At 41.7% G+C, this 13,171-nt stretch overlaps 1 protein-coding gene across 1 annotated transcript in view; it reads right to left on the minus strand.

Annotated features, from left to right (window-relative positions):
- Positions 1-11,978, minus strand: part of GRB2 (growth factor receptor bound protein 2) — a 41,966-nt gene extending 29,988 nt beyond the window's left edge. The window contains exon 1 of the mRNA XM_019008525.2: positions 11,729-11,978. Coding sequence (XP_018864070.1) covers positions 11,729-11,806 — 78 coding nt within the window. The 5' untranslated portion in view covers positions 11,807-11,978. The remainder of the gene's footprint in view (positions 1-11,728) is intronic.
- Positions 11,979-13,171: the final 1,193 nt, after the last annotated feature.

The following is a 13,171-nucleotide window of genomic DNA, read 5'->3' on the forward strand; positions in this document are numbered from 1 at the left end:
CCAGCCACACTGACAGGGATAAAGCTGACTAATAAGAGAGTCTTGGTTTGAAAAGACAGGTGTCTGCTAAGGAAGGCAGGAACCTCCCTTGAAATTGAACAATTAAACCCCTCCCCTCTGAATTATTATGATCTTGAAATCAAGGGGCTCTCAGGCAAGGATATGGGAATAGGAATAATAGTTCTTTACCACGAAAATTAAAACAAAAATGCAGTAGTACAAAAAACAAAAACAAAACCACTGACAGAGCCAAAATACAGCCTGACACACTGTTGGAGTCAGGGTGCTGGTAGCAGTCTGATTAAATGGTGGCTGCAGTCCTCCTGGAGTGACAGATGCCGTTCTGTTGAAGCACTGATCCTGTACAAGGGTGTAGTTTTCCTCTGTGGGTCCAGCGGTGGTGCAGATGGGTCCCGTCTTCCTCTGGGAATCCAGTGGAAAAAGGCTGTGATATTCCAAGTCTCAGATTATATCCAGGTAGGAATGCCCTGGGCATCTCCCAATGGAATGGTGTAATTTTATCAGTCCTGCAGTGAGACTCAATGGCCTATTAACAGAAGATGTCCCCCTGGAGGGAGGATGGGTGGCGGAAGAGATAAAAAGTACTGCCCCACCTGGTTTTAACAAATGGTGATAGAATACCTACTTTTGGTTACATCTTGCATTGCAGCCCAAGACATACAGGTAACATGGCAGCAAAATACAAGGGCCAGGTGAAAAGTCAGCTCAATTCTGTCTGTGGGGGCTGAAAAACCTTGGCAAACCCAAACAAAACCCAGGAGTGTTACTTGATCCCTGCCATTAGGACATGAGAGTTAGTTTGGATGATGGCCTCTCCCTCCCAATTAGTAAACTGGGAGTTTTGGGAACCATGAGTGAGGGAAAACAGGTGCTTTTAGAATATTTTGATTAGGTATGGCCAGACTTCTCAGTTTTGACTGCAATGCTGACCAAGAACAGCTAAATCAGTTAGAATCAAAGCAAACTTAGAAGATTGCATAACAATATTTTCTTTATGAGGTCTTTAAACTAGGGAGCCTCAAAGGGTTCAGAAAAATAACCTTGGAGGGTAGTTCAGCCACTTCCACAGAATTTCAACCTGCAACACTCCTGAGTCACCCATGGATCGTTTTCAGTGGCTGACCAGCCAGCAGAGCAGCTCTTTTATCAACATACTGCCCTATGTTTAGTAACTTCAGCCTTTTTGAAAAGTTAAAAATAATGTTTTCTTCTCAACAAGCAAGCTTTAGGGGGAATTTATTACTCATCATGCAAATAGAATCAACAGTGCCTCTAATCTTACTTCAACATCATGCAGGTGTTTGTAATCCAAACAGAGACAGGTGGATTGAAACACAAACTTTTCAAAGGACAGAAAGCTCAACAAAGTTTATAGAAATGCTGGAAGCCTTTTTACTTAAGCCCTTCCTTTTTACATTACCTAAAGAGAGCAAAGGTAACAGCTTTTGAGATTTCCAGACACAACAAGCTGTAATGGGAAGGATGGAAATCAGGAAATGTGGGTCAACTATAATCACTTTGGTTATCTTTATTTTTTGTGACCCTGCAGAGAAAATTGTTGGTTTCAATCTGAATTTTTCTGCGTAGGAAGGTTGGACATGATGATCTTAGGGATCTTTTCCAACCTAGGCAATTCAGTGATTTTAGGGAGAGTCACAAGAGTCTTCAGCTGCCCATCCTGGCAGAGAGCAAGTGGCACTCTTAACCTTACAGGAATTTTCAGGGAAGAAAAATGAGGAATGTATCTCTTCTTAGTAAAGTGTAAGCAAGTGTCAAGACAGCTTGATGCTGGAAGAAACACTCTGTTTAAACACTATGGCACAAACAGTCAAAACAAACAAATCCACACAGTTTTGGACAAACTGTAGTTTCAGGAGAGGTAGGGCAGAGGCGTTGCTGCAAAATGTATTTTAAGAAATAGGGAGAGAAGTGAAGGCAAGGAGGAAGCAGAAGCAACTTCTGCTTCCTCCACTCCAGTGGTTACCAAGGAACTGAACTGCCAGCCCATGCTTGAGCACTTCCAGGATTAAGGACACATCTTGTCCAAGTAGTCTTTGAGAACACGTAGAACATTACAGAAACAAAATTTAGCTGTGAAATATATGCACAACAGGTTCCTCCTAATACAGCCTAACCAAGGCAAATTTGTCAAGCTGATATTCACGTCACCAAAATTCAAGCATTGTTCAAGGGCAAGGTTGGGAAAAACAACATTTTAAGTGTCAAATTTCATCTTTAAAAGTGTTCACTGTCCTTGGCTGCCACTTTCTCCTCATCTTCCTCCTTGCATTTGGTTCTTCTCTTCTTCTGCAACTGTAGGATGCACTTTGAACCCTTGTTTCCCTCCCCCTTCCCAAGAATTTCCTTGATTAGTTGTGCCCTCAGAAATAGTAAAGATTAGAGCACAAGACCTGAACTGCACAGGAGCTCAAGGAAATACCTCTTGAGCAAAAATGGCAGATTTTCCAGAGGTACTCACAAAAGGTACACACTTCTGCAGCTTAAAATCCTACTTATTCTAAAATAAATCCACTTAGACCAGAAATCTAAGCATAGCTCTTTCCAAGCAGATCATAATCTATTGTTAACAGCAGTAAGTAAAAACCAGATCAAATGGTTGAAGTATCATTTTCGTATTTATGCCAAAGAAGTGTAGGTAACAAAAGAATACTCAAAATTTGACTGTACATCAGGACTTATAATGGCACAACCTACTCAAGCTCAGCAAGAGTTGCAAGAATTTAAAGTTTTGTGCCAATTTCTCACAAACCAGAGTGCTGACTAGCTCATACTACACGTCTTCAGCACTAGCAGAGCTGCTATGATTAGTGGAACCTGCTGGCTCATACATAACTCATGAAGAATTCCCCCCTTTCCTTCCAAGGGAAACAATTTTGCATAACAGCAGCACTCTCCCCCCCACTCCAAACCTGTAGAGTTTTAGTACAAGTTAGAGCAAGAAGTAGGTTGGCTCCATGGAGAAAGCATGAATTCCAGAGTCAAATTATTTAAATAAGAGGTTTTAGAGACTAACAATATAATTACAGTTCGGCTGAAGAGAAAAAAAAAGCTTTCTGCAGGAGGTCCAGCTGCAGTGGAGCCAACAGGCAGCTCCCAACACAGCGTGCAGGCTGACACGAACTCATGCAAACCAGTAAATCCAGCAGGTACAAACAGAATAATTCTACTCTGTTGAGTATTCTCTTCTTATATTTTATTTATAAAGGGCAGTAACATTTGAACATCACCATTCTAAATTAATTACTCTACAGAGGCTGACAGTCAACTTCCTAAACAGAAATAGCTGTTCCTAGCTTTTGCCTTATTCCAGTCACTGTTCTGATCTGCCACCACAGGATCAAAACCCAACTGATTTCATGAGTCCCCAGTACCAGGGACTATTTGCTTTTCACAACCTCAAACAGTTGGAGACAAAAGATATCTGATCCAAGATCAGATACAGAAATTCAAGTTTAGCCGTCATTCCTGAAAGGGATAAAAAGCCTTTTAAGTTCTTCAAGATATTTAAAACATTTTTAAAATGGGCTTTTAGTCAGTATCTATAGAAAAAACACCATTCTTCTCTTAAAGAGAGAAATACAGGCTTAGGAAAATTATGAACACAACCATTTAAAATGCAAATTTCAGATGCATCTAGTAACTAATTAGGAAGTATTGTAGAGTAGCATCTGGGATTCAGGAATATAATAAATACCCTAAAAATAATTTTCATGAGCAGTTTTAGAGACTGTCAGTTCACTTTTTGCTCCATTAGAGCTCAGCTGTACAACCCCGTGTGTTTAGCACATGTCATCATGAAAAAACACATTCTTAAGTTTGTTAAACCAATTCTCACTTGAGTTGTCAGATGGTGGCACCAATCATGCATACAAGCCATGGGAACAAGTTCAGGCTCCACCACAGACATTCTGCTTCACAACGTTTTCTGTTCCATTTGAACACCTACTCTTAGGAGGTGTTACAAGATGTCTTCAAAGCTGAAGGCATGTGCCACTCACACAGTGCTTTAAATACTCAGCAACAGGGCAGAAGCCTCCAAGTGACAAACAAGGACAAGGCCTGACAGATTGAAATGGACAGTGCTGCTGGTCTGTCTAAAAGGTTTTGGCTATTTGAGGGAAAGAAACAACTTTATCCTGCATTTCCCAATGTAGAAAATGAAAACAAACCCAACCCACCCCCAAAGTCATTAGAAAGTATTGTCCTATTTTCCCTCCCAAGGGACAAAGCATCTAAAAAACATATTTATTTCCAAGTGTATATTAATTATTCCCCTTGCTGGGTGCTTGCCCAGCCTGGGAGATAACTGACACTGGAGGACCAGCAAAGGAAATGAAAGAGCAAGAACAGCTGGGGGATAAAGCTGCAGATAAGAACTCATGTATCAAACTGCTGCAGTATCAGTCTCCTGATCTGCCTTGAAATGCAGAACACACACAAGTCACCTACTCATTTGCATTTTAAATCTAACAAAATTTTCAGAGAAAACTGGAAATGATAGAGATCAAAGGCAGCTTTCCCAGCAAAATGCTAAATGAAGCAAGTAAAACATAAAACATTTGGACCTAGTGCCGCTTTTCACTAGTGCCCCAGTGAAACAGATAACTACACAAATGCTGTTTCTAAAGCTGTAAGACTGGGCACCAGTGAAAGAGCAAATGAATCTCCTTGGTCACTTCCCTATGTAAATATTCTATTCACAAGTCACAGCCTGATCTCTCTGGCTAGGACCCATCCCACTAGCACTGAAAAAAGTAAGGGCAGGGGGAAGTAGGGAAATAGGCTTATCCTCTGCTACACTGTGTTAATTAAGAGTAGCTGCTCAGACATTAACACAGCAAAGTATTCATCCAGATTCCTGTGTGTGTTTTGTAGTTGACATCAAATCCCTCAGTGGGGTTATCATTACTACAGCCACCTCGAGCTGCTTGGCTGCAGCTAAAGAAGAACCAGTGCAGACAAATGCATGGATCCTGACAGACACCTCAGGTCTCACTGCTGCAACAACCCTCTGCTGTCACACCTGGAAAGGACATTCTGCCATTCAACACCACAGACCAGAAGAAAGGTCATGCCACAGAGGCACAAAAAACTCATCTCCACTAGGTCCTGTCTGCTGTCAAATCCTTTGCTGATGTGAATGGCTTTAAATGTGCTTTTCTGGGGGAGGTGGGGGAAGTGTGTGCAGGCATGTTGACTGGATTTTTAAAGCTGTTTGTTGTTATGGTTCTAAAATTAGCTTTGATTCTTCAAACCTTTTAAAATGCATATAAATAGAATTATTAAAAATTTAGCAAAGGTTGTAATTCAGGGATAAAGAGCAAGTATGGAAATCTGCCATCTTCAGTATAATAGCTTATAGAACAACACTTCAGTCTCATAGCAATTGTGAAAATGTCCAAACATTGTCTTTAGTAGTTCTTCTAGTTTAGATTTTCACTGTAAAATTAATCAAGTTTCATAAATTTAAGCCCCTTTTTGCCCAATTTGAGAGTGTAAGATTTGCTCCAGTGTTGTTAGGACACTAATGCCTAATTTTCTTACATTTTCATAAAATAGTATTAGTTTAGCCCAGTACTTTTTTGTCCTGAAGTTCAGGCTTTAATATTTGATTTATGGTATGTAGCCCCTGGCAATTTTAAGGCACAATGGATTTTATCAAGGGGACATATAGTTCACTCCTTGTTAGGCTGAGCTCTACACAGAAAAAACAGACTTCTTATCTTCCCTTGCTTAGTTGGATCCTTATTAATTGTAGAGAGAAATCAGAAAAGTCTGAATATCACTACAGAGAGGATCCCTCCTCCAGCAATTAGCAGGGCTCACAAACTGGAAATCTATGAATACAGTCTCAGTACTTAATACATGCCACTAAAAATCATAATCCCTTTATTCCCCTCAAGCTGCAATCAAATTGTAACCATTTTAATTTAAAATAATAAACTAAATCAAAGTTAGTTCATTAACACCCAGGATGTCCAAGAATAACAGATGTTATTGATCTGAAATTCTCAGACAATCCCTAACCACAGTAGTTAACACAACTATTGAAATGTCACCTGACCCAAGAGGGGAGGCAGCATTTCTGTGTTGCAAGTAAATAAAAACAAAAGCACATCACGTTGGTTGCAGTTTGACAAGCAGGTTGAACAAAGCAGATAAATAATTCAAGCCAAAAGCACTTTGCTGCTATGCCTGTGCTAACACTTGCCTGTCACACCTTGCATATCACAAGCTGGACCTTGCACAGAGGCTGTAACAGCTCCTCCATTAAACTGGCAAAGTTCAGCTGAGCTTCAAATTCTGGGAGCACCATCTCCCTGGTTATCACAGAATGCAACATATGCTAAGGCAGTGCCAAAAAATCAGCTGAGCTGACCACTAGCTTGTTCAAAATTCAGAATTCCTGCAGCCTTCAGGTAGCTCACAGAGCTCATCTTTCTCCACTTTTAGGGACATGTCTAAATAATCATCACAAAAACCTTCTAAATAAAAAAAAAAGATGCCATATTTAAGGTGGAACGTGTTTACCCCTTGCTTGCAAAGAGCACTTCACACAATCAGACTGGAATACTCCCTATCTATGTCTCCTGCACAGAAATACCTTTAGTAACATGATCTTGGTCTAAGCAGGTCCAAGCTCTTCTACAAATACAGAACACACACTTTGCTAAGATTAAATTTATCTACTAAATTAAGGTTGTATTGCCTTCCCACACACTTCACCCTGATGCCTACAGAAGTTGTCTAATGGGACATAACCCACCTTCAGATTACTTTCATACATAAGAAGAACAGTATTTGAGAAGTTTGCACTCAAACCAGGCCTTGAACACTCTGGCAGATCAGAAGAATGCAGACCCTTGTAGCAGCATCTCTTTGTGACACAGATCTCCCACTGCCAGGCTGCCAAATCAACTACATTTCAGATAATTGTACTTGGTTTTATGTCTCTGTAGTGTTCTGACAGTTTTACCATCTTAGGCTGCAATATTGATCACATATTGATAGCAATTATCATCTTAATTCAAGGCCATCAGCCAGGGAACATGACCTAAGCACACCTCTATAAATCAACCATCACACACAGTAGTGCTGCCACTCACAGCTAAGTCAAAGAATAATGGAGCTTGGAAGGGCCTCTGGAAGTCACCCAATGCACCCTCCTGATCAGAGAAAGTCTAATTAGATTACAGTGCTCAGGGACTTGTCTGGGTATCTCCAAGGATGGAGGAGATTCCACAACTTTCCTGGGCAACCTGTTCTAATATCTGACCTACTTCATTCTAAAGCACATAGTGCTTGCAATTTGGCTGAATTGTTAATTCAGAAAATTGTTTTGCACACATTAAAATCATCAGGACCACACTGAGTCCATCTCATTACAACAAATGGGAAATTATGGAGGGCTGTGTAAAGAAGGGAGAGGAAGGCTGAATGCAGAGACAGTTTCACTCAAACCAGGAAAAATACTGGCACGTGTCTTCAGCAAGCCATGAATTTCTGTTCTCCAGGACAGACACTACGACATAACAGCCAATTCAGGTGAGGTCACAGATGAGGGATGGGAAAGAGCAGAAGGGAGATAGTGCTCCCCTCATTTATCATCTTCCTGCTTCTATTTGAAACTGTTCCACTCTATCCTGACACAGAAAAATGGTTTTCATGCAGGAACTGAAAATGCCACCTCAGCATCAACTGTTAGCAAACAATCAATCCTCTTAAGGGCTGACAAAGAAAATAAATGTGGTGACAAACACTCACGTGGACAGAACCTGTGGTAACTGTCAAGTGTATGATCAGAATGGGAAAAATAATCTTGACTTTGCTGAACAAAATTGTGAAGTGATCAAAATCCTGCCATGGAAATCCTTCTTTTAGCACATAAGGAAGCTGGTTTGTGTATTACACAAAAGTGAAAACCTCAAAATTCAAGATGATGACCTTCTACTTAAAACACCATCTGAACCATTTGAGTCATAAAAACAATCTCTAGGCACCCCTGAATTAATTATGCTGACATCTACTGGGAACGGGAACTTATGCACTTCTTCAGAAGAACACTTTCCAGCTACGCCTCAACCCTATGACAGAAGGAGAAAGAAGAAATGGAGCAGTAGTTTACAGTTTAAAATTAAAATGGGGATTTTCTCTTTTCTCTTTTCTCCCCCTGGTTCCTGCCAAACCATCAGCAAGTATTAGTACACTTTAGATCTGGGTATTTGCCACTTAGCATGAAGGCTGATACTTCTGGGGGTCATAAAACCTGAATAACAAATACAGAGACTGAATTCAACTACTCCCAATGTCAATATATATGGCAAAAAAAAATAAAAAGGGTGAATGCCTGTAAAGGCATCAGGACAACCGTCATCTGTTCGAAGTGAAAAAACAGTAAATCAAGACTTCAAGTAGGAATCCCTCAGTAAGACCCCAGCCACCAACAAGTTCCTGTGAAGCAACAGGAAAAGCATGAAGCTAGAGAGCTGCAGCACTGTCAGAAGACACAGAAGGAAGCAGCAATCTTGCCTTTCTTTGGAAAAGGCTCAGCAAGTAGTATTTAAGGTATGTGAAGTTTAGAGAAAGCTGTCAGTGAGCATCTCCTGAGAGGCAGTACCACACACTGCTACAGAGCTGCTGGATAGAAGGGTAGAGGACCCACTGTACTGCCAGGGTTACAGGAACCACAGGAGCAGATTTTACCATGTAGTGCCCACAAAAAAAAAAAAAAAAAAAAGGCAAGCACTTTTCCTCTTCACTCAGCTGTTTTACAATTGCAGTCCAAAGGTCAACTATCTTCACTCACTTTTGGAAATCAGCCACAAGATTACTAACAACCAGCTTAATGGCTCCAGTTCAAGTGCTATTCAATCAGGTCTTGAATCTGTGGGTAGGCAGCAGTAATGACACATGACATCACAGGCAAGTTATCTGCTGAGGTCAGAGCAGCCAGACTGGGCATCTCTGCCTTCTCTCCCCACAGGGAGAAACATGGACTTCCAAGGACTGAGAATTAAACTGTTAGAGATTTTGTTCCTGCCTTGTGTGACATGTTTTGCTATAAATCAATCCTCTGCCATCCTCAAATGGCCATCAGGTTGATGTGGTTCTCTGGAGTGCATCACCACAGGTGTCTCATAGTTAAAAGGCTTCTACATGAAATGACACATGGCCTTCAGCAAGGAACGCTGAAGAGTGCAGGTGTACATTCAACACGTTACAAGTTTATTCCTCTTCCCAACTCCTTTGAGGACAGGAGGACTGATCTGGTAATGAGAGACATCACAAGGGGCACATGACTGGGATACCCCAAAAATTTCTCAGTCATGAGCAAATAGATCTAACTAATAGACCTAGCATTTTAGGTGGAAATTAATTTCCACAACCTCAAACACATTTGAAGTGAAACAGATTTTTCAAAGGAAAAAAGTGCTACAGAAGTTTGTTAGTTTGGGTAAACTGGAACAGAAATAGTTTGGGTAAACTGGAACAGCTCTAACTCATTTGGATTTGTCTGAAATTTGCCAGCTTTACACAGTAAATCTCATCACACTGCACAGAACTCAGCTCAACTATGTGCTGAAGGATTCCTGAAACTCCTGATGCTTCCAGTGACTTTAGTGATAATCTTGAGCAATTTACCATTTCTATGGCTCATAATTTTTCATATTTCCTATTTCCTCATCAATGAGGAAAACATGCAAAATTTGCAAGCATTTTCATATGAATATGAGCTGAAAAATAAGGAAATACAGATTGACAAACTGTTCATAAATCCTTTGAGGAAGTGTTCAGCCTAGGTTTTGGGTAAAGTAGGAAAATCCTTTGTATTCCAGGAAAAGTATAATTATTAATGCAGTGTAACAACATACATATGTTTCTGTGTGACAAAATTCGTATCTGTGGGATGACATCAAGTAGACAGGATTCAAGAACATCATACTATCAGCCACTGTACACAGATGCAAAACTTTTAACACAGACTAGACGTTAAAAACACTAAAAAATGTATTTTTCCTTTACTTCTTTGAGAAGAACATATTTTTAAACAAATGAAAATTTCATTATTTTTTCATGTACTCTAAGCAAACTTCTATCCCAAATTGAATGAAAATAGCTGAGAATACACTTTACAATAAACTGTATTTCATTATACTTTATTTTTCCTTCCTGTTCAGCATTTTATACAAGCTGACTTCAGCCATGCTCTACTTCAAATACACTATAAATGTTGAGGGCAACTAGTTGTAACCTGAAATAGAAGAATACAGCTCAGGTTTAAAAAAAAATAAATATCTATATATAGCAAGGTTTTCACAAAAGGTTTCCAAAATTCTGATAGTCTCAAACATTTAAAAATAGCCCTAGGAAATATCCTGGTAATTTACACACACAGTGGCACTGAGGTGTACAAGTCTAACAGGAGCTTTTAGGCCTATTATGGGGCAGGGATGTGTAGGACATACACAAATGCAATCATTCTGTAAGTTAAAATCTCAAAACATTATATGCTTTAGCAACCTTTATCTGTTTATTGCCTCACACTTTTAACTAAGTCACAGTTGAAATATCAGCTATAAAAGAAACATATTAGGTTTACACATAAAGGTTATTTTTTCCAGTTTATTTTAAAACAGTAGTTAAAATTAAGCACTTCCCTGGCAAAAATGTTGAGCAAATGAGTAATCCCACTGAGGTCTGCAGGACTTGATTTGTCAGCACACACAAAGTTGCAGCCTTACATCTGCAGGAAAAGCACTGCTCAAAACTGCTTCTACTCCAAGCATTTTAGAAAAAATGCAGCCTAAAAATACCTTAACACTGAATATATTACATTAGGAAGTGAAGTCCACCTTTATGGAGAAATAATGATTATGAATGAATTCCACTAAAGCATTTTGCAATATGGCTTTTATTACCTGGAAGCAACAAAGCTCTGAGCTACACTTCACTGACGCCAAATTACTGTGGATTTTTGTATTTTACTCCCCCTAAAATAAAATTTTGGGCTTGTTCTGTGTGTCCAGTTTTATGACAGTTGTAGAAACTCAACTGTTTTTTTTCAAATGAAGCCAAAAAAGCCTTTGATATATTGAACAAACTATAGACCAAAATTCCTCTAATGCACTGCAACATTCACTTACATCTGCACAGATCCATTAGATATTCAGCCACAAGCTTATCACTGCAGTTCATCAGGACTGAAGATAAAACTCAGCTTCAATATTTGACAGCCTGATGCTAAAAGATTATCTACTGAGAAATAATTCAATCACTGTTCTTTGATATTAGAATCCTTGGCAGGAGGCAAAGAAAAGGAATACCAAATTGATCTTGATTACTTTATGGGGCTTTCTCTCATAATCTCTACACTGAATTTCCTTTTATCTTGTACTTCTGCTTATTTGCTGCCGTGTTTATGACTAAGTTTTCAAATATTCCAATCTCAGAAGAGAAAATTGAGAGACTTTGGGACGCATGCTTAATACTCAAACAAAACAGCTTCTCCTGCTCTCAGAGAGGTGTGACAGGGATTTCGAAGATCTTGAGGCTCCGTATTAAAAGGAGATGGCATTCTCTGGGGACCCAAAAGAGGGTCAGGTCAGACGGACAGGAAGAGACTCAGAGAGAAACTGAACAGCCCAGGGGTATAGAGGGAATTCCCGAGCCCGAGTTCTCCACTTACCTTAAGGATATCCCCCCGTTTGAAGCTCAGCTCGTCATCCGCGGTGGCTTTGAAGTCGTACTTGGCGATGGCTTCCATGCTGGGGCTGCCGCGCCCGGCGGTGCGGGCGGTGGGCAGGAAGCGCTCCCCGAAGCCTCCGCTCCTCCCGCGGCCGCGGCTCCCGGCTCGGTGCGAGGCGCCGGCCCCGTCTCTCACATACAGGGAGGCCGGGGGACGATCCGCCCTAGGGCAGGGGGAGGAGGAGGAAGAGACGGGCCATTAGGGGAAGTGGCACGGATCGATGGCCGGGGCCGCGCCCAGCGCCGCTCCCTCCGCACGGCGCGGCGCGGCCGACGCTTCCTCCCGCCGCCGCTCGCCCGGGCCCGGCTCGCCCGAGTGACGCGTCCCGCGGCCAATGACCGCCCCTGCGCTCCCGGGGGCGGGAGCGGCACCGCCACCGGCCCGCCGGGAGCTACTGCCGCTCCTCGCCCCGGGGCTCGCAGCGTCCCGCTGCCTGCGGCAGAGCCCTGCCGGCCGGGCCCTGCCCGCTCCCGCCTCTCCCGCTCCTCGCACCGGTAATTACAGCGATATAACGGGGGGAGGACGCGGCCAACCGGCTCCCCGAGGGCCCGGGAGGAGAGCCCCGGGCTCCGCACCACGCACAGCCCGCGGTAGGCGAGGGCGTGCGCTCCGCTCCCCCCCTGCTGCCCTGGGAAAGACCCGTCTGGAGATGCCCGCCCCGATGGTTTGGGTTCTACCATTCATACAGCTCACGTCGATTTCAATACAAACTAGACAAAGCAGAGAGCGCTATTGGGTTTTTGGAATGGTAATGCCAATCAGAAAGTGTCCTCAAATAATATGACACAGAAACAAAAGTTTGGGCTGACTCTAAGTAAAAGCAACCATCGTGAAATTACAGTGCTTTGAGCAGCAGAACATGTTAAAAAAATCTTTATAATTCAGTGTGACAATCAGCAAGATTGTGTCTCTTACAGGCTCAGAGAAGACATTAAATCAAACATGGCAAGTCATATATACACACTGAAACGGCTTAAATTTTGCTCTCAGGTTTGAAAAGGAATAATTTACTAGAACTCCAACTACAGTTGATAGCAGAGAAGTGAAATAATCAGAAAAAAACCCACCAAAACACAAGTATGATAGTCTATGAGTTAAAACCCACCTAGAAGAGCTAACAGAGAGCTGGCACTTGCCAATGACAATTCCAAGACATAAGAGATCTGACAAACACTGGTGAACCCACGCACCTGCTAATTCAGGCTCTGTGGTTGTGGCCCAGAAGGAGCCCTGCTGCATGCAAAGGCAGCAGATGGCAACAGTAATTTCTCATTTCAGAGAAAAACCTGCCTTACATAAATGTAATTCAGCAATTAACATGCTTATATTCCATGAGCCCCACGTTTGTCCAACCTTCAGCTCCCTGTAGAGAATAATGAAGCT

The sequence above is a fragment of the Parus major genome, chromosome 18 (genome assembly GCF_001522545.3).
Source record: "Parus major isolate Abel chromosome 18, Parus_major1.1, whole genome shotgun sequence".
NCBI lineage: Eukaryota > Metazoa > Chordata > Aves > Passeriformes > Paridae > Parus > Parus major.